The sequence below is a fragment of the Neoarius graeffei genome, chromosome 3, assembly GCF_027579695.1.
Source record: "Neoarius graeffei isolate fNeoGra1 chromosome 3, fNeoGra1.pri, whole genome shotgun sequence".
NCBI lineage: Eukaryota > Metazoa > Chordata > Actinopteri > Siluriformes > Ariidae > Neoarius > Neoarius graeffei.
This window is the reverse complement of record NC_083571.1, coordinates 31511948-31533941: the sequence shown is the minus strand read 5'-3', so window position 1 is coordinate 31533941 and position 21994 is coordinate 31511948. Positions and strand designations below refer to the sequence as shown.

Genomic DNA, 21994 nt, shown 5'->3' with positions numbered 1-21994 from the left:
GGGTTGCAAGGAGAAAGCCACTGCTCTCCAAAAAGAACATTACTGCTTGTCTGCAGTTTTCTAAAGATCATGTGGACAAGCCAGAAGGCTATTGAAAAAATGTTTTGTGGATGGATGAGACGAGACCAAAATAGAACTTTTTGGTTTAAATGAGCAGTATTATGTTTGGAGAAAGGAAAACACTGTATTCCAGCATAAGAACCTTATCCCATCTGTGAAACATGATAGTGGTAGTATCATGGTTTGGGCCTGTTTTGCTGCATCCGGGCCAGGACAGCTTGCCATCATTGATGGAACAATGAATTCTGAATTATACCAGCGAATTCTAAAGGAAAATGACAGGACATCTGTCCATGAACTGAATTTCAAGAGAAGGTGGGTCATGCAGCAAGACAGCGACCCTAAGCACTCAAGTCGTTCTACCAAAGAATGGTTAAAGAAGAATAAAGTTAATGTTTTGGAATGGCCAAGTCAAAGTCCTGACCTTAATCCAATGGAAATGTTGTGGAAGGACCTGAAGCGAGCAGTTCATGTGAGGAAACCCACCAACATCCCAGAGTTGAAGCTGTTCTGTACGGAGGAATGGGCTAAAATTCCTCCAAGCCGGTGTGCAGGACTGATCATCAGTTACCGGAAACGTTTAGTTGCAGTTATTGCTGCACAAGGGGGTCACACCAGATACTGAAAGCAAAGGTTCACATACTTTTGCCACTCACAGATATGTAATATTGGATCATTTTCCTCAATAAATAAATGACCAAGTATAATATTTTTGTCTCATTTGTTTAACTGGGTTCTCTTTATCTACTTTTAGGACTTGTGTGAAAATCTGATGATGTTTTAGGTCATATTTATGCAGAAATATAGAAAATTCTAAAGGGTTCACAAACTTTCAAGCACCACTGTAGATATTACTGTAGCTGAACTTGTGCTGAATACAGAAAAGTTATATGACTTTGAAAATACTGCTTAGATTTGTTGAAATTGATGACAAAATCAGAGCATACCAAAATCTTTAGGGTGCCAGAAAAAACCCTCAGACCCCAGAGGGTTATAGTAGGAGGGACCAAAATGTTATCGCCCTCGGCCTTCTCAAAGGCCAATGTGAGCTTAACTATGAGTCAGCGCTGACAGCGCAGCAGTGAAGTCACCTTCCAGCCAGTGTAGCATTCATCAGTAGTGTTATTGAATGCTAATAAAGCGATCAAGCCAGTGCTATTGAGAGCAAGCAGCACAGGCTAATGACCGAGAAACTAAGATTTCTGTCTCCAGACTCTTCTTCCATGCACACTCGCCACAGTATCTTTCACTCAGACTTAAGTATTCATTTCCCAATGTAATTTACTTAGTTACTTTTAAACTCAACATTGACAACTACACACAATAGAGCTACCTGGCAGCCTGCCACTAATCCCTTGCAAAATCCTTTGCCCTGTTGGTTTTTGGTGTGTCTGTCTAAGTTTTGGCTGAGCCGAAGTCCCAGCTCTAATAGTAACGGTTTGCCACTGCGAAAGAGGGTACAAAATTAAAAAGAAGACCTAGAAGATACGAGTTAGTGCTGTAGCAGTACGAGAGTACAGCTGAGTATGTAAGTCATTCTCAGTCTTTTTTATTGTCTTGTCTGGAGTATAGAACACTGCAAAAAATGGCCTTTCAAAAATAAGAAATAAAAGATTAAAACGAAGCATATTTGCTTGAATCAGGTGAAAAAAATCTGCCAATGGAACTAGCCAAATTTGACTTGGTAAGATTTCTTAAAGTAAGATGAAAAATCTAACCTGTTTTTAGATGAAATAATTCCAAAATAAGATTGGGGAACTTATTATGCGAGATCTGATTAACTCAAAATAATCAAAATAGTTCTTATAACAAGATCGTACTTCTTACATTTAGCCATTCAAGTCATTTTTATTTATTTCATTTTAAGGGTATTTCACTTAAATTCATGACAAAGTCTTAGCAGTAAAAACTGAATTTAAGATAAATATACTAATATTAGGATTGTTAAATTTTACAACTAAGCATTGCTAGCTTAAAAGATTCTCCTTTTGTGATCTGTAATTAGTAAAATACTCTAGATATGAGACCAGAGACTATCTTGAATCAAGTTGACGGCACGGGTAGCATTGCAACAAGTTTTTTTTTTTTTTTTCCCCATTTCAACATTCAAACATTAAAACATCTCTTAAGATTCCACTTCCCCAGGACCTCAGGCACCAAAAAAATAAAATAAAATAAAAAAGTCCACGGGCGGCACGGTGGTGTAGTGGTTAGCGCTGTCGCCTCACAGCAAGAAGGTCCTGGGTTCGAGCCCCGGGGCCGGCGGGGGCCTTTCTGTGTGGAGTTTGCATGTTCTCCCCGTGTCCGCGTGGGTTTCCTCCGGGTGCTCCGGTTTCCCCCCCAGTCCAAAGAGATGCAGGTTAGGTTAACTGGTGACTCTAAATTGACCGTAGGTGTGAATGTGAGTGTGAATGGTTGTCTATGTGTCAGCCCTGTGATGACCTGGCGACTTGTCCAGGGTGTACCCCGCCTTTCGCCCGTAGTCAGCTGGGATAGGCTCCAGCTTGCCTGCAACCCTGTAGAAGGATAAAGCGGCTAGAGATAATGAGATGAGATGAGAAAAAAGTCCACGCATTTTGACTTACAGTGCGTACACAACGCCAAAGAAACAATGCATTTTGGGGCACTGACTATTTATGTGTACGAAGGGTTTACAAGATCAGGCACCAAAAAAAAAAATGTCTACGCATTTGGACTTACAGTGCTTACACAACGCCAAAGCAACAATGCATTTTGGGGGCAAGATTCAAAGATTTCAGTAAAGTTAATTTATTCCCAAAACAAGCATACTTTGTTTTGTTTTTTTTGAAACAAGATGAACCTGGGGCGGCATGGTGGTGTAGTGGTTAGCGCTGTTGCCTCACAGCAAGAAGGTCCGGGTTTGAGCCCCGTGGCCGGCGAGGGCCTTTCTGTGCGGAGTTTGCATGTTCTCCCCATGTCTGCGTGCAGGGGTTAAATTGGGCCGGGGCTGTCCGGGGCTGAGCCCCGGCACATAAGCTCGGAGCGGATGGCATATGATCACGCACACATCAAAAGCAACAAACCCTTTTCACGATTTTCAGTTCTGAATAATTAAATATTGTTTTATTAATCAATAAACCCATGACTTTTATGAGATAGATCATAGTTTTCCTGATAACAAGACGACCTGTCAAAGCTATTCAGAACAGAACTTGCGATCAGAGATTCTGGTTTCTGGAACACTGCGTGGGTTGCCAATTCCACTTTTTATAAGCGACTTTGGGGTTTCTTTTTTTGTGAGCTCGCTTTAAAAAAAAAATCAGAAGTCGTGGTTTGCGGGTTTTTGGGCTTGTGTTTCAGCGTTGTGACTTGTTTATAATTTTCTCCGTACACCGTCTCCCCTTTTACCTGCATACGATCCTAATCCATCAGAGGTGCTTGAACGAACTGTCTGTTATTATGTATTCAATTATTTATTTGGCATGTGGTGCTTTTTGTATTGTCTAGACAATATAAAAAGCACCACATGCCAAATAAATAATTGAATACATAATAATAACAATAATAATAAATGCTTCCAATGTTATAGTGTTGTTTGTATTTGGTTGCATTCACTGCATGAATATATTTGATTGACAATTTGACTGACAGTGTTTTGGCATATTTAACATTTATCCTCCAAAATAAATCAACTGTTTTGGTTTAAGATTGTGCAAGCCTTCAAATTTTCTCACTGAACATTTCTCCTTCACATTTTTCACCTGTAGGCATGTGACAAGATTTAACATGATATTGCTCAACCTACCTCTGTAAAGTCAGCTAACAACTTATTAAAATGCACCAGAATTCAGCAAATAACATGTATGATAATAAAAAACTTCTGGGGGAGGACCCCCAGACCCCCCACTAATCATTTCCTTCAAACCAATGTACAACAACCTGTACAATCTGTTACACTGGCCAACCAATCTATATTCAAACTGCCATAATGTGCAGGGGGGCACTACAAGACACACATAGGCCTACAACACACAGATAAGGTGTATATCTCTGTGCAATATGATATGGTTATCAAATTAGAGGGTTATTTTCCAAAAAGTATATTGGGGCAGGGCGGCGGGGGCAGGGGCGGGTACGAGGCAGAGCTCCCCCACATAACCAATCCCAATTTAACCCCTGTCTGCGTGGGTTTCCTCCGGTTGCTCCGGTTTCCCCCACAGTCCAAAGACATGCAGGTTAGGTTAACTGGTGACTCTAAATTGACCGTAGGTGTGAATGTGAGTGTGAATGGTTGTCTGTGTCTATGTGTCAGCCCTGTGATGACCTGGCGACTTGTTCAGGGTGTACCCCGCCTTTCGCCCGTAGTCAGCTGGGATGTACTTACTTGTTTAAAAAAAAAAACTTGTTTTATTTGCAAAGGTGCTCCAAATAAGACTTTTTCGAGACATTTTGTCTATACAAGATTTTCAAGATGGACTGTCTAAAAACTAGCCTTTCTAGCTACAGTAAATGAGGTTTTGCTTGTTGGGCAATTATGTCTTATAATAAGGGTGGCTAGATGTTTTGACTTGAAAATAGACAAATAAACTTCCTAAGATTTTAATTTTTTGCAGTGAAGACACTGTAGACAAAACCATTGTGAAAGAACAAACACAGGAGGTGATTTAAATTCTCAAACAGCATCTTCATCATCATCATAATCAGTTTCAACCCTGCCTTCTTTCTCAGTTCCAGCTATTTCAGCAGCTGTAAATATTCACTGTCCAAACACGTTCCTCTAATCATCTCATTACAGACTCTCAAGAGAAATAAACGCTTTGTTAATGTTTTATTCACTACACACGTTACCGAATGGCTTTCATCTTGGCAAAAAAATTGAAAAGCATCTTTGTTCCCTTGCGAGATATTTAACCACTTATTAAACATTTTATTGACGTAATGTTGTAGTCAGCATATTTAGTTTTATCTATTTCACATGTTGGCATTTCTCAAGATGTTGGAAATATTATTGAAAGTAATAATTTAATGATTGGTGTATACAACATTGGAAAATACTGTATATCCAGCTGCAGTGTGGGAAGTAAGGCCAGACCGGCGGACATTTACTGGTAATTTTTGTATTTGTCTGTCTGTATTTCAAAAGTATTGGCCCGGATGGGCGATAAAAAATAATTCGAATGTGTCCGTCTGTATTTCAAAAGCATCAAACTGGATGGACCATGAAAAATCGTAAAAATATGGGTCTAATCTACTTCTAATTTTCTTCCAAATGTTACACTGGGTGAATACGTTGTTATAACACGGCTTTGAAATGGGGGCCCCCCGTGAGGCCGAATTAAAAAATTCATAACTCAGCCACCGAAGCTCCTAGCCCTGCCAAAATTTACAGGCACCTCCCTCTTCCCGAGCCCTTTCGAACCAGCCAGGAACGGCCTGCTATGACCCCGCCTCGGCCCGTTATTTGCTTCCGAAACCCCTGTGCGAGGCCTGCTCACCGAAAACTTTACTATGAGCCCTTGCTTGAGCAAGCTTTTAAAAGTTCATAACTCGGCCACTGATGGTCCTAGCCCCGCCAACCTTTACAGTCACCTCCCTCTACCTGAGACCTTTCGAACGAGCCCAGGCTTAGCCCAGTCCAATGTCAGGAGCGAGCTCAGAGCGCGGAAAGCTTTAGCACAAATCCTGGCTCCAGCCGCTCGTGCGCACAGGGATTTAAAAATTCATAACTTGGCCACCGAAGGTCCTAGCCCTGGCAAAATATGCAGACACCTCCCTCTCCCCGAGCCCTTTCGAACCAGCCCAGGCATAGCTTGCTACAACCCCGCCTTGGCCCATTATTCACTTCCAAAACCCCTGTGCGAGCACTGCTCGCCGAAAACTTTAATATGAGCCCTGGCTTGAGCTTAAAAATTCACAACTCTGTCACTGAAGGTCCTAGCCCCACCAAACTTTACAGGCACCCCCTTCTCCCCGAGACCTTTCAAACCAGCACAGGTACGGCCCACCAGGACCCCGCCTCTGCCCATTATTTGCCCCAGAAACCCCTGCACAAGCACTGCTCGCCAAAAACTTTAATATGAGCCCTGGCTTGAGCCAGCCTATAAAAATTCATAACTCGGCCACTGATGGTCCTAGCCCTGCCAAACTTTACAGGCACCCCCCCTTTCCTGGAGACCGTTCAAACAAGCCCAGGCTCAGCTCAATCCGATGTCAGGAGTGAACACGGATTGCAGAAAGCTTGGCTCCATCCACTCACGCGCACGTGGATTTAAAAATTCATAACTCGGCTACAGAAGGTCCTAGGCCCACCAAAATCCACAGGCACCTCCCTCTCCCCGAGTGGCACACTAAATAAGACAATAATAATACACTCAGTATTCACTGTTGTTTTTATTGCACAATGCAGCTGAACTAGTGTTTTAGGGTTGACAGTATCTGATTGATCCACTCGGTTGATTTAAGAGTTAAGTTTACATGAAACTTTGCACTACAGTATGATGTTAAATACCAAACTGCTAATCAATGCTTATGTTATCATTTATTATGTGCATTTTTTAAAATCATAACAAGAATGATAGTCATATGCTTTGTAGGATGTAGATTTATATTTTAATAGAGTTTTTATTTTCTTCTCTTTTCTAAGTTCAAGTGCAGCAGATTTGAGTCTGAAAGCCAAATGATATGACCGTGTCTAGTTCTGAGTCATGTTACAAAGTTACTTGGAATCTCGTACTCAAAATTTTAACTCTATTATGTAAGAATAGCTGTATGATTAATTACTACATTTCTGATAGACTTATTATAAATGTAGTATAAAAATAGTCATTGTTGACATAATGCTTCATGAGTGTTATTCTAGTACCTATATATGAGTACCAGTAAGCTGTAACCAAGTGGAACATCCTTGGCCCATCATACTTTTTTTGAGACCTGTGTGTGCTACTGTTTTCTTGGGTAGAACTTTAAGCATGTTTTTCTTGAATCTTCTGACATTTTCTTGTAAATTATATTCAATTTGTAGTAGGGCTGTAACGATACACCCAACTCACGATTCGATTCGTATCGCGATTTTTGACCCACGATTCGATACGCCCACGATTTTTAAAAAAATGTTTTTTTAAAGTAGTAAATTTGACTTATTAACATTTACTTACTTACATTAACTATTTAATAACAAATAATTCAGACCACTGCAGAGAATGAGTAATATGTATGCAAAAATGAACAAATGTATATCCAAAGACTGTTTTATTTCTCAAAATAATACTGTTGAGCCGGAAGCTCTGGTTTTTTCGGTTCTGAAAAAGTCATTTTTCCAAATCCGTGTAAATCCGTTAAGATTTTTTTTGGGGGGGGGGCTCTCTCACTGTCTCACTCTCATAGGGCCAATGATTTTCTGTGATTGCGGAAAACAGATGGAAATTACGGAATTTTTATGGTGAAACATTGCTCGCGTGTCAAAATGTAACTGCCGCAGAAGGCTTCCGCCCAAGCAGACAGGCCTTCAGTGTTGCCAGATATTGCTAACGTTTTCCACCCCAAAATATGTTCAAAACCAGCCAAAAAGCACCTAAACCTGCCCAATCTGGCAACACTGCATGCCTTTCCAGTCAAGTGATTGTGATTGGCTTGTGGCACACCTAGCCAGCCAATGAGCTGCTTGTTTACAGATTTGCTCCCCGCGTCGCAACCAGAATGGCGACCGCTTAAAAGAAATGAATGCTCTGCCAGTGGCGAGTGTGGACGTTGCGTGACTCGCAGAAGATTGTTGCAGGTCGGCGAAAAAACGACTTACTAATAGATATAAAAAAAAAAAGTAATTTAAGTAAGTTTAAAATGTAATTTAAATAAAAAGTAAAGTATTCATAAATTGAAGTTTGGAAGCGCCTCTGTTTTTGGGCTGAGGAGAAGGATGTACCGCGATTCTGCCTTCTTGTATCGCGATACGGATCGTGGCTCTGCGTATCGCGATTTCGATTTCGATACGCATATCGTTACAGCCCTAATTTGTAGTGTAATTAGCAACTAATGTCTAGTGTAATTTGGCCTTTGAGGATCAGAAAAATGTGCCTGGAAATAGCTGAGAAGCCATCTCCAGTCCAGGCATCTAAAGCCCTTCAGCTTCTGGGGCCCTAAGGCGGGCCCCGGACCTCCAGCCGCATTGTTCCGGGCCTTTGGCCCGTCATTTGGACAGGCTGAAATTTGGACGGACAGACAACTGAAATGTTGTCTGTCCGTCCAAATTTCAGCCTGTCCGAATGACTTGTCTGTCCTGTGACAGTCTGCTTAAAATTCCTTATTTCACACACTGCACCTCAATGCTTTTGTTGATTTGTATATTTCCATTTGCATTATATTACGGTTGAAATGTGTCAAAAAGATCTGTGGTGTAATAACTTTGAAACCAAATATCATAGATTTCAGTATATGGGCTTCACATTTTAGTAGCAACTGTGCAAGTAAGAAATTATGTATGTATTTGGGTCTGTCTCAGAAACTGGGTACTGTGGGGGAACCCCACTAAATATACTCAGTCAATAAACTATACGGTTTTGAATGGTGATGTTGGTTTTAATTTGAAATAAAATGATGAAAGAAATAATACAGATAAAACTAAATCTTTGATGTGAATATTGTATTCAGAATTTGGAAAAAATTCTGCAAATTTGTGGAAAAATGGCGGCTTGATCTGGGACATGATAAATGGTTGACTACATCGCATTCCCTTAAAAAGGTTGTAGTCCACTGAAAAGTCTACAGTTATCACTAATTGTATTTTAAGTTGTAACTTCATACACCTAAGGATTGGTGCGCTCACAGAATAATCATAATCGTAATAAAACATCATGCAAAATATTTGATCGCCGTCGTAACTCCATTTTCCGCAAACCCAAAACCAATATGATCGTGTGTTTTGATCTAAACGGAAAGCCTCAGGGTCAAGGTCACGACCTCACCAAAAGCAGTAACTTAAAATCACTACGCCATATAAACATTTAGTTATAAATCTGCGATTTTGTTTTTTAAAACGAAAGCTGAAAGTTAGGTATAGAATATGTTTCTTACAGAATATGTTACGATGGTAGCTGGTCTTGTATGAATTTCTGAGCTATAAAATGAGTTGTGGTCTATTTTTTACCGTAGCGTGTTATTTGTGTGCGGGGAAGGACACACATTAACAATTTGCATGTGTAGAATGGAATTTTCCACTCCGACAGTTAGAAGCTGATCGTGCTTCCGTTTGCGGTCTTTCTGTTACGCGGGTGATCTGTTCGGACGTTATCACTGAAAAGGTGAGTTTTGACAGTTTTATTTTGTTTTAGTCTTGCAGTATAAGGCAATAGAATGTTTCTTTTTCATCTTACTTTCATATTTCGTAGTGTTTGCGTATTTTTGGCCAATATTTTGCAACCATGGTCAATTTGGATCGAACTTTTGATAGAATCTACGGCCAGTCATTTTGCCCCGCCCCCACCTCGCACTCCGTCCGGTGCCGTAGTGATGTCCCGTTGGTCGCGCGCCGCAGCAGAGACCTGCGCGACCTTCAGCCGGTAGTCGCTGTTCTTTTACCAGCGCCGTTATTCTCATCTTTCCGGTGTGTTCTTGATTTTTCCATTGTGTCCTATTTCGCCATATCAAATTCCCAAAATCTCATATCTCATTATCTCTAGCCGCTTTACCCTGTTCTACAGGGTCGCAGGCAAGCTGGAGCCTATCCCAGCTGACTACGGGCGAAAGGCGGGGTACACCCTGGACAAGTCGCCAGGTCATCACAGGGCTGACACATAGACACAGACAACCATTCACACTCACATTCACACCTACGGTCAATTTAGAGTCACCAGTTAACCTAACCTGCATGTCTTTGGACTGTGGGGGAAACCGGAGCACCCAGAGGAAACCCACGCGGACACGGGGAGAACATGCAAACTCCACACAGAAAGGCCCTCGCCGGCCACGGGGCTCGAACCCGGACCTTCTTGCTGTGAAGCGACAGCGCTAACCTCTACACCACCGTGCCGCCCCCCGAAGCAATCAAAAAGAGGAAATTTATTCAATATTTTCACTCTTCTGTGAAGGAGGGGCTTTAATTCTTCATGATGTAGTTATTTTATATGTAAATCAATTTTACAAAAGCATTTGAATTGTAATCAAAAAAAAATTTCCACAGTGGAGGCCAGATAAAGCAAGATACTATCTTTATTCTTATTAAACACGACAAAAGAAACATTGAGTGTTAGGTAAATGCAAAAAAAAAAAGTCAAATTAGAAAATTTATTTTTTGACCATAATGTCCCAAATGAGAGACCGGTTTCTGAGGCAGACCCATGTGTGTATTTATTTATTCATTTATTTAAATTGACTTAGTTTACCAGAGTTTAAGTATAGTAAAACAGTCTAGAAATAGTATTTGTCTGTTTTTTTCCTCTCTCTAATTTTGTGATAAGGATAAAATTAAAGACAAAACTACTTTAGTTTCAAAGATATGTTGGTGCACAACCATTTATCATCCATCCATCATCCATCCATATTTTATTTATCATTAATTATTAATTATTCTCCAGAATTTCCAAAACAAATCAATGAAAATTGTGTTAGATTCAACAGATTGGTGTAGCTTTTTATCCCCCGCTGGCCGAAAGGCCCGAAGGTGGATTATGTCGTGGTGATTTCCGTCTGTCCATCCCAGGAAAGGGTGCTCATCTTCTGAAATCAACTCCTCTCACAGTTTTATGAGGAATTTCACGAAACTTGACAAGAGGCATTGTTACATGTCAGTACTACGCATATTGTAGTTTTGTTAAATTCGGTCACATTTTACCAGAGTTACAGCCCTTGATAAACAAAATTATTATTATCCCCCGCTGGCTGAAAGGCCCGAAGTGGGATGATGTCGTGGCGATGTCCGTCCATCCCGGGAAGGGTGCTCACCTTCTGAAATCAACTCCTCTCACAATTTTTGGAGGAATTTCACAAAACTTGACTGGATTCTTTGTTATATGTCGGTAATACGCATATTGCAATTTTGTTCAATTCAGTCGCATTTTACCAGAGTTATGGCCCTTGATTACCAAACTTGTACTTTGACGATTTCATGAGGGTGTATTAAGCACTTATAGCATAGGTACAGTTGCCAGCGGGAAATATTGTGCTCTCAGAGCACTTTTATTAGTGATATGAGGCAAACCTTCACTTACGTCGCTTTATCTCTTCAGTAAGTACTCGGCTTGTTGGCGGAGGAGAGGAGGCATCGTCATGAATGCTGTTGGTGTCGAGTTCTACTTGGTTAAGAAGCGTCAGAAGTGAATATATTTCCCCACTGTGTTGCATTTCATTTTCATCAGCACATTGAAGTCTTTGAAATGCAATCACTGTCCATTCACGTTCAGGGGTGTGGTTGTAATTAAGAGAAAGTTAAGTATAGTTCATTAAATGATGCCTTCAGGCTCTAGAAGCTGATTAGTTGTGTGTTTTAAATCATAGGACTTGCGAGAGAACCCATGCTGGGATAATGTCTTGTCTCAGTTAAAAGCTTCTGCCGTATGAATAAGTGTAAATGGCTGTGTGAAGTCATTAACATGACATTTATACGATATAAATGCCACTTTACGTATTACATTTCGCATGGTACCGTGAAAACACACCCACAAGTCTTGTCTGTGAAAGATATCGCACATTCACACCAAATATCGCTAAAAATCTGCCCTCATAATGGCAGATATCACTGAAATTTAATCTATTCATCCTTCTCCCTTCCTTTCATCACTCTTTCATCTGTCCAGATTAGAATCGAGCGCCTGCATCCCAGAGCGAATTAGTATCAATTACTGTGCTGTCCATCACATTCTCCAGCACTCAGACCTCCAGAACAGCCATGAGGTTATTAGTTAATCCATGACTTTCTGTTAAACCTTCCTTTTCAGTGGTTACAGATAGGGCTGGGAACCGATCCAGATTTCCTGGATCGATTCGATTCCGATTCATAAGGTCATGATCTGATTCGATCCACAATTCGATTTCGATCTACTTAGATATTGCTGGATTGTCACTTTAAAGTAAGAGATCTTGCATGTGACGTCACAGCCGATCCAGATTGTAACAGACGCCATCTTGTCGGTCAAACGCCATATTTCCGCCTTCTACTTCTGCTTCTACTTCTACCTTTTCTTCTGGAAAACCCTACTATATACAATTCTACTACAACGGCTGCGGCTACAAGCTCTCCCTACCTGTGCACGTTTTTTATGTTTGTGTGTATTTTTGCATGTTGTTCGTCTGTACCGGACTTCAATATCCACTACAACCGTATGGACTTACTGGACATTGGTTTCCAGCAGAAAAGGACGGTTTGTAGCGATTTTCATCGCATGCACAACATTCCGGATGAGATAGCGAGACCAGCGGGGTCTCCGTGGATTGTTATCGGGTCTGGCAGGCGAAGGAGGCGGTGTCGGGAGCGGAAGCAAAAGCGAGGCTGCAGGCAGAGCCGGCCTGTTGACTAAGCTCAGAAAACAGCCACTCAAATCTCCACTGCCAAGCCTCTATCTCTCCAACGCCAGGTCCATGGTAAACAAGACGGACGATTTGGAATTACAGCTGGAATTACCTTATTCTATTCTATTCTATAATTGGCTGGTCAGTGCTATACTAGATATTACTGATATATCTAGTATCAGTACTAGTAATACTTAAGTGACTTACCCGTCCAATGAGGATTGTTATTTTCTTGTTTACAAGATGCCACATCTGAGGGCGGCTGACAAATCCTGAATTTCTGTAAAGATAACTGTCCAGAGATTTATAAGCACGCAGTGCTTCACCACTGAACGGCGAGGGAAAGTTAATGAGGTAATTATACACATCTGGGTATTCCACCTCTGGCAGTTCCATATCCACTGACACGGTCGTGAAAACTACACCCGGTAAGCCATAAGGGTCACTAATCTGTAGGTCGTTTATTTTAGACATATATCTAATTATCTGTTCATTAGAAAAATGAGCCGTGTAGTCCGTCGGTTGAAATTTATCCATTTTGTACACGAGTGCAGCAGTATTCAGCGGTGTTTTTTACTGACAAGATAGCGGCTATTGACAGGAACAGCCCCATATGTGTTTGTGCATGTATCTGTGTATGTGTAAGAGGGACACACAGAGAGAGAAGAGTCAAGGATTTATTTTGGAATGAAAAAAATCCAGGTTTTATTTGAATTCTAAATCAAAACCATGACATTCGGTGGCCCTCTTTTGGTTGAATAACATACCCATGGCAGGGTTTCTGACCACAAAGAAAAAAAAGCACCTCAGCAACGACAGCAATTATGTAAGAAATGATGCTTGACTGATAAGTCTCAGAGTGTAACCATGACAGTTGGTGGCCATCTTTTGGTTGATTAACATACCCATGGCAGGATTAAAACAATGACCACAAAGAAAATTTAAAAAATGTCAGATATTTCCCACTCCTGTATGGCTTCGGTGAGCAGATCAGCAAGGTTACTTGCAGTGTGGCTCATTTCAACTGCTCTGGTCTGTAGAACGCTTGAGACTCGCCTCCATTCCTCGTCAATGTGATGACACGTAATAGTCAGATATGACACGGTATTTCTTGAGGTCCAGCAGTCGCAGGTCAACGCCACCCTCTCGGCAGACTTCAGCGAATGTGCAAGTGTGTCTTTTGTTTTCGCATACATTTTTGGGATAACAGTTTCGCTCAAATCAAATCAAGTTTATTTGTATAGTGCTTTTAACAATAAACATTGTCGCAAAGCAGCTTTACAGATTTTGAACGACTTAAAACATGAGCTAATTTTATCCCTAATCTATCCCCAATGAGCAAGCCTGTGGCGACGGTGGCAAGGAAAAACTCCCTCAGATGACATGAGGAAGAAACCTCGAGAGGAACCAGACTCAAAAGGGAACCCATCCTCATTTGGGCAACAACAGACAGCCTGACTATAATATTAACAGTTTTAACAGGTATAACCCTCAACTATCCTCATGGGGCCGTCCTTCACAGGAGCGGTGCGATAAAACTCCGACCAGACACAGGGCACCAGGATGGATCAAGCAGGTCTGAGGGGCAGAAGAGGCCAGCATCTCAATCCCAGGATCAACATGTAACTCAACATGTTTGTGACCTGGCAGGACATAGCGTGGTTCCAGTCTCTTCACCAGTAGTGTGAATCCAGCATTTTCTATGACACTGTAGGGGCGTAGGTCTTTACTAATAAATATTCCGACACCCTCGGTTATGCTCAAGGCACGCTGAGAATTTGAAGGAAATTTAACACCAAATGCCTTCTCCAGTGCAGTTTGATTCGCCGCAGGTTTAGCTGAAACTGTGTCGGCGTGGTGCCTGGATAAGCGGTTGCGGAGATTGGTTGTATTGCCACTATATTTTACCTCTGTGTGGCACAGTTTGCACACTGCTTTTGTTCTGTCGACTTCATCTCTGGCCTCGTAACGTTTGAATCCAAAGTAATGCCATACATCAGCTTTCAGGCCAGGCGGTGATTTTAGCTGTGCAGCTTCAGCCATCTCGCGTTCTTAAGTTTCGGTTTCATTTGCCGGCACCCGCTTTTTATAGCGGTCCTTGCGCGGTCGAGAAAATAGTGCCTATAGCCACCTGGAAGAGATCGAGCCACACATTTTTGAATCGATCTCGTATTTTTTGAACGTGAATCGATATCGGATCGTGGATGGATCTTTTGAACCCAGCCCTAGTTACAGATTTACTCTCATTCTTTCTTCTCTTCCTTTGCAAAAAAGTGATGCTTCCTTATGGTTTGGATTTTAAAGAGTCACGTTTTTTTGGTTGGTAGGATTCCCAAACTTTGGCACTTTGGCAGGCTTTTCATTTGATCAAGTTCAAACCCCAAGCTCATTTCATCAGGCTGTTTTAAAAGGAGCCTTTTCCTAATCCGAATGTTCCAGTTCTAACAATATCCCCCCACCCCGTGACCTCCGTCTCACTCACGGGTCCAGACCCAATTTCTGTAAAACTGCTTTGTGACAGTGATTGCTAAAATTTAGAACCCTTTATAGGCACCTTAAGCTTCATTTGAAGCTGATTAAAACACACAAATCATATTGATATAAAGTTATTAAGATTAGGGTTAAGGGCGGAGTTTGCATTCGTATTTCCTTAAAGTGCATATCACGGGTAAATTCAGGAGCAAGATCAATGGAATTCTCCTATTTTATATTAAACTTTGGTCAAATATCTGTCACATTCTGCATTCTCTGCAATTTTTTTTACCTTGCGCAATACCAGAAAAATTCAGTTGAAATCAAGCCATTTGAGGCGAATTGGTCCGCCTCTGAAAAAACTTGGCATTTGGATTTCCCGAGAAACATTGATTTTCGTGACGTCGCGTGCGGGACGCCTCCTTCTGAATCCTACGTCAGCGCTGGTTTGTTTATGAGAAAACGACCTGGTGGTTTTCTGCAAATTTCTTCAACGTTATCGCGTAATTATTAAAATGGTTAACAGATGTATCGTAGGAGGGTGTAGCAACACCAATCTTGATGGGATTAGTACTCATCGTTTCCCAAAAGACCGGACAATGAGAGAGAAATGGGAGCGCTTGGTCTACACAGGCTGTGAACCGAAACCATGCAAAGCTCTCGCAACCTGCTGGCGCTTCCGCAGGTAACGTCACGAATCTGGCTCCAGACTCCCTTGGGATTTTTCCAGACGCGTTTTGTTATTTTATTTTTTTCTGCTGTAGACAGATGGCCTTGTGCAAAATTACCCTTCTGGATGAGTGTGTAAAGGGACATACTTTCATATAAAAAAAAAAAAACACGAAATTGGTCCAGAATATGCACTTTAAGACTTTACTGACTGGAATCATTCCACATTTGAACATCTTCACCTGTTCATATTCTTCTCACTTTTTCATGAAATCAGGTTTATTGACAGGCAGATGTTTATCTGAAGCACTGACACCGGAGACTCCTTCCATAAATAAACATCCCCTTACAGAAAATTTCACATTGTTTTTGAATCCGTTTATGTGGAGAACACATGTCCTGTGTTACTGTTCCTATAGACACGATAAAGTATAAGAACGAGCGTGTGAATTTAAACGTCCGATTTGGATCTACGGTCAGAGCTGCCGTTAGAGAAAATAAATCCATACGAATTATCATCCTGAAAAGAATATAGTCTTCAAAACAAGCTTTGTTTGATTTTATACTGCTTTCTTTGTTTTCCTTTGTTGTTTTTCCTCTTTTTATTTTCCTAGCTTGTAAAATACCATTTTCTCATTCATGTGGCTCACTGAAACATCCTTCAAGATGAGTTCTCTCTTTGCGTCTCCCTTTCTGTCTCTTAAATAACTGAACATCTGAAATATTACTTTCCTTATTAATTAGTGCATTAAAGTTTTATTAAAGGTAATGTCGTTTCTCGTTCTCACTTTTAAACTACAGTGGCATGCAAAAGTTTGGGCACCCTTTCTGAAAATGTCTGTTACCATGAATAGTTAAGTGAGCAGAAGATGAACTGATCACCAAAAGGCATAAGGGTAAAGATGACACATTTCTTTAATATTTTCCACAAGATTAAATTTTTATTTCCATCATTTACAGGCGTAAAATACCAAAAAATGAAAAGGACCTGAAGCAAAAGTTTGGGCACCTGACATGGTCAGTACTTAGTAACACCCCCTTTGGCAAGTATCACAGCTTGTACAGTAAATACTTTTTGTAGCCAGCTAATAATCTTTCAATTCTTACCTGGGGGATTTTCACGCATTTGTCCTTGTAAAAGGCTTCCAGTTCTACAAGTTTCTTGGGCTGTCTTGCACGCATTGCTCTTTTGAGATCTATCCACAGATTTTCAATTATGTTTAGGTCAGGGGACTGTGAGGGCCAGGGCAAAACCTTCAGCTTGGGCCCCTTTTTAACTTAAACTTTTTTACAGATGGTGTGATGTTTGCTTCCAGAGTTTGCTGGTATTTATTTGAATCCATGCTTCCCTCGACCAATGAAATGTGCCCTGTGCCACTGGCTGCAACACAACCCCAAAGCATGATCCATCCACACCCATGCTTCAGAGTTCTTTTCCTGGAATTTGGCACCCTTTTTTTCTCCAAACATACCTTTGCACATTGTGGCCAAAAAGTTCTATTTTGATTTCATCAGTCCACAGGACTTGTTTCCAAAATGCATCAGGCTTGCTTAGATGCTCATTTGCAAACTTCAGACGCTGAATTTTGTGGCTAGGACGCAGGAAAGGTTTTCTTCTGACTCTCTCATGAAGGTCAGATTCAGATGTCGCTGCATAGTAGAACAGTGCACCACCACTCCTGGGTCTGCTAAATCTTTCTGAAGGTCTTTTGCAGTCAAACAGGGGTTTTTATTTGCCTTTCTAGCAATCCAACGAGCAGTTCTTCCAGAAAGTTTTCTTCATCTTCCAGACCTCACCTTGATCTCCACTGTTTCTGTTAACTGCCATTTGTTAATAACATTACGATCTGAGGAAACAGCTACCTGAAAACACTTTGCTATGTTCTTGTAGCCTTCTCCTGCTTTGTGAGCATCAATTATTTTATTATTCAGAATGCGAGGGAGTTGCTTAGAGGAGCCCATGGCTGTTGATTTTAGGGACAAGTTTGAGGAGTCAGAGAATTTATACAGTTTTCAAATCTGCATCATCTGCCCTTTCCTAATGAAGAATTTGAACAAGCCACAGCTCAATAAGCTAATTAAGGTCTGGGACCTTGGTAAAAGTTACCCGAGAACTCAAATGTATTGGGGTGCCCAAACTTGCGCATGGTGTTCCTTTTCTTTTTGCACTCTCCAATTGTACAAAACAAAAATAATACACAAATCTTGCAGAAAACGCTGAAAAGAAATGTCTCATCTTTACCTTTATGCCTTTTGGTGATCAGTTCATCTTCTGCTCACTTAACTATTCACAGTAACAGACATTTTCAGCAAGGGTGCCCAAACTTTTGCATGCCACTGTATGTTAAACGTTGAAAATATAATTTCCTTAATGAGTATAATTAAAAGAGGGGCTTATAAGGATACAGTTCGTCCTTCAAGCTATTTTAAAGTTATGGTAAAGCATTCGAAAAGCCTGGTTTAATGAAAGGCATTGGGGGGGATTTAGGGTAAAGATAAAATCTCCATCTTGAAATTTTAAAATAGGTTTTTAAAATTAATTGTTCAATGACTCCATTTAACAGTGTGAACCCAAAGGTCACCTTATCTTGGATACCTTGGATCAGCTTCGAGCTTGATCACTCATATCTCCACCACCGATTCCTAAGGTAGCAGCTATTAACATTTTGCTACCAACCCACTCCAACAGCAAGTTCCTATTCATGCCAAGGTACCCGGGTGTAGGTGGGGTGTCGGGGAATGATCGGAGTCACTTATCAAGTTCTGTCTTGAACCTCATCTGGGTCGGGATCGACTTGATGTTTGCTGGCACCACGTTGTAGAGAGCTGGTGCGACTGATGAGAAAGAGTTGAATATAATTGTTTTGACGCTGCTGTACTGTGACTTGCCAAGAGGTTTCATACAATGGTGCTTGAAAGTTTGTGAACCCTTTAGAATTTTCTATATTTCTGCATAAATATGACCTAAAACAACATCAGATTTTCACACAAGTCCTAAAAGTAGATAAAGAGAACCCAGTTAAACAAATGAGACAAAAATATTATACTTGGTCATTTATTTATTGGGCGGCACGGTGGTGTAGTGGTTAGCGCTGTCGCCTCACAGCAAGAAGGTTCTGGGTTCGAGCCCCGTGGCCGGCGAGGGCCATTCTGTGTGGAGTTTGCATGTTCTCCCCGTGTCCGTGTGGGTTTCCTCCGGGTGCTTCGGTTTCCCCCACAGTCCAAAGACATGCAGGTTAGGTTAACTGGTAACTCTAAATTGACCGTAGGTGTGAATGTGAGTGTGAATGGTTGTCTGTGTCTATGTGTCAGCCCTGTGATGACCTGGCGACTTGTCCAGGGTGTACCCCGCCTTTCGCCTGTAGTCAGCTGGGATAGGCTCCAGCTTGCCTGCGACCCTGTAGAACAGGATAAAGCGGCTACAGATAATGAATGAATGAATTTATTTATTTATTTATTTATTGAGAAAAATGATCCAATATTACATATCTGTGAGTGGCAAAAGTATGTGAACCTCTAGGATTAGCAGTTAATTTGAAGGTGAAATTAGAGACAGGTGTTTTCAATCAGTGGGATGACAATCAGGTGTGAGTGGGCACCCTGTTTTATTTAAAGAACAGGGATCTATCAAAGTCTGATCTTCACAATACGTGTTTGTGGAAGTGTATCATGGCATGAACAAAAGAGATTTCTGAGGACCTCAGAAAAAGCGTTGTTGATGCTCATCAGGCTGGAAAAGGTTACAAAACCATCTCTAAAGAGTTTGGACTCCACCAATCCACAGTCAGACAGATTGTGTACAAATGGAGGAAATTCAAGACCATTGTTACCCTCCCCAGGAGTGGTCGACCAACAAAGATCACTCCAAGAGCAAGGCGCGCAATAGTCGGCGAGGTCACAAAGGACCCCAGGGTAACTTCTAAGCAACTGAAGGCCTCTCTCACATTGGCTAATGTTAATGTTCATGAGTCCACCATCAGGACAACACTGAACAACAATGGTGTGCATGGCAGGGTTGCAAGGAGAAAGCCACTGCTGTCCAAAAAGAACATTGCTGCTCGTCTGCAGCTTGCTAAAGATCACGTGGACAAGCCAGAAGGCTATTGGAAAAATGTTTTGTAGACGGATGAGACCAAAATAGAACATTTTGGTTTAAATGAGAAGCATTATGTTTGGAGAAAGGAAAACACTGCATTCCAGCATAAGAACCTTATCCCATATGTGAAACATGGTGGTGGTAGTATCATGGTTTGGGCCTGTTTTGCTGCATCTGGGCCAGGACAGCTTGCCATCATTGATGGAACAATGAATTCTGAATTATTCCAGCGAATTCTAAAGGAAAATGTCAGGACATCTGTCCATGAACTGAATCTCAAGAGAAGGTGGGTCATGCAGCAAGACAACGACCCTAAGCACACAAGTCGTTCTACCAAAGAATGGTTAAAGAAGAATAAAGTTAATGTTTTGGAATGGCCAAGTCAGAGTCCTGACCTTAATCCAATGGAAATGTTGTGGAAGGACCTGAAGCGAGCAGTTCATGTGAGGAAACCCACCAACATCCCAGAGTTGAAGCTGTTCTGTATGGAGGAATGGGCTAAAATTCCTCCAAGCCGGTGTGCAGGACTGATCAACAGTTACCGCAAACGTTTAGTTGCAGTTATTACTGCACAAGGGGGTCACACCAGATACTGAAAACAAAGGTTCACATACTTTTGCCACTCACAGATATGTAATATTGGATCATTTTCCTCAATAAATAAATGACCAAGTATAATATTTTTGTCTCATTTGTTTAACTGGGTTCTCTTTATCTACTTTTATGATTTGTGTGAAATTCTGATGATGTTTTAGGTCATATTTATGCAGAAATATAGAACATTCTAAAGGGTTCACAAAATTTCAAGCACCACTGTACATATCATTCCTCTTCTAGCAGATTCAGTGAACTCAATATTGATACAATCAAAATAGTTAGGTCAGGCATTATCAATTTTAACCAATTTTGGTAATCGGTTATATGTAAACATGTCTTCCATAAACATACTTCCTTTTTTTTGGAGGGGGCAAGCGTTGTATATGCTGTCTTATATCTGATTTTATGGTTCTATTTCACACCGAATGAGGACTAGTTCACAGATTTACACCTCTTCTGTGTCCTGAAAATTGCAGAGCTGTCTTGATTTTAGTCGGCATATCAGGTGAAAATTCTAATTCAATCCAAATTGCTTGAAACTGCTCTCACTGAATTCAGAATTGAATGCAGAACAGCATACTTTTTACAGAATTAAAATGTGTTTATCCATTATTGAGGTATTACAAATCAAAGATAAAAAAAAACAGCTTAATTTTTAGAAAACGGCTGTCATGTTTTATATGAGAATCACGTGGTCCAAAATGGGCCTCATTAACAAATGAGATCAAATGTTTTTTTCTTAATAACTTTTCTATTTTTCAAGATATTTACATGGAAATTGGCAGGTACATAAATGGTTGTATACTGAATACAAAGTTTGAAAAATTATTAAAAACCAATTATACAAATTAGCATTTGATTAGTATTAATTATGCTAATTAGGTAAACCGTTAAATCGGTACACTGTCTTCTTCAAAGTTTCACCGAATGGCTTTCTTTGTGCAATATAAAGCTGATCTGAACTCTCATTTATACATCACAAAGAAGGAGAAATCAGTGTTAATTATAAAATATAAATAAATAAGCATTGAATGTCATTCACATCTACCATCTCCTATCAAAATAAAAAAGTAATAAAAGATTATTTCTAATACCCTACTAATTCCTACTCGTGTTTATACGAAAGAATATGAATTATTACTTGGATTAATATTCACAGCTTTCAAGGCTAACCTTGAAAAAACTGTGTGAGCGACATCCAATAAACAGTTCCAATTAATTGAATTGAAATTGACACTCGCGTTTCTGACTTGTTTTTTTAATCTCATTCTAACCACTAAGATCTCAATATTTTCATCAAAACAACTACAGTTATATTCTAAAATAGTTATTTATTTACATGAATAGGTTTGATTTGAAAAAATAAGTAGGTAAAGCTCTGAAAACTCACTTCAAAGCCTCCCGTGAATCATAACATCAAAACTAGCTGACGGAAAATTTTGCTGAACCTTTCATCAGAAACAGTGAGAGCGACAGAACATCCCTATAAAAGTTATCTGATTGATATTTATGAGGAATCCAGTCGGAAAGCGATCAGGAGAGAGAGAGAAAGCCTGACCGCTTTCCTGTCACTCAAAAAGCACCCGCAGTTTCCCGACGTCCCGCGAGCGGAGAGTGAACTCTGTTGTACCAACTTCAACCTGC

At 40.7% G+C, this 21994-nt stretch overlaps 1 protein-coding gene across 2 annotated transcripts in view; it reads left to right on the top strand.

The window, feature by feature from the left end:
* chrna8 (cholinergic receptor, nicotinic, alpha 8) overlaps window positions 1–21994 on the top strand; it is a 226142-nt gene that overhangs the window by 78168 nt on the left and 125980 nt on the right. The window contains exon 1 of one of the 2 annotated variants that reach the window (XM_060916666.1): window positions 15443–15491. The exons of the other annotated variant lie outside the window; for it this stretch is intronic. Within the exon in view, the coding sequence (XP_060772649.1) occupies window positions 15443–15491 (49 nt within the window). Of the gene's footprint in view, window positions 1–15442; window positions 15492–21994 lie in introns of those variants that run through there. 2 annotated transcript variants of the gene reach the window in all.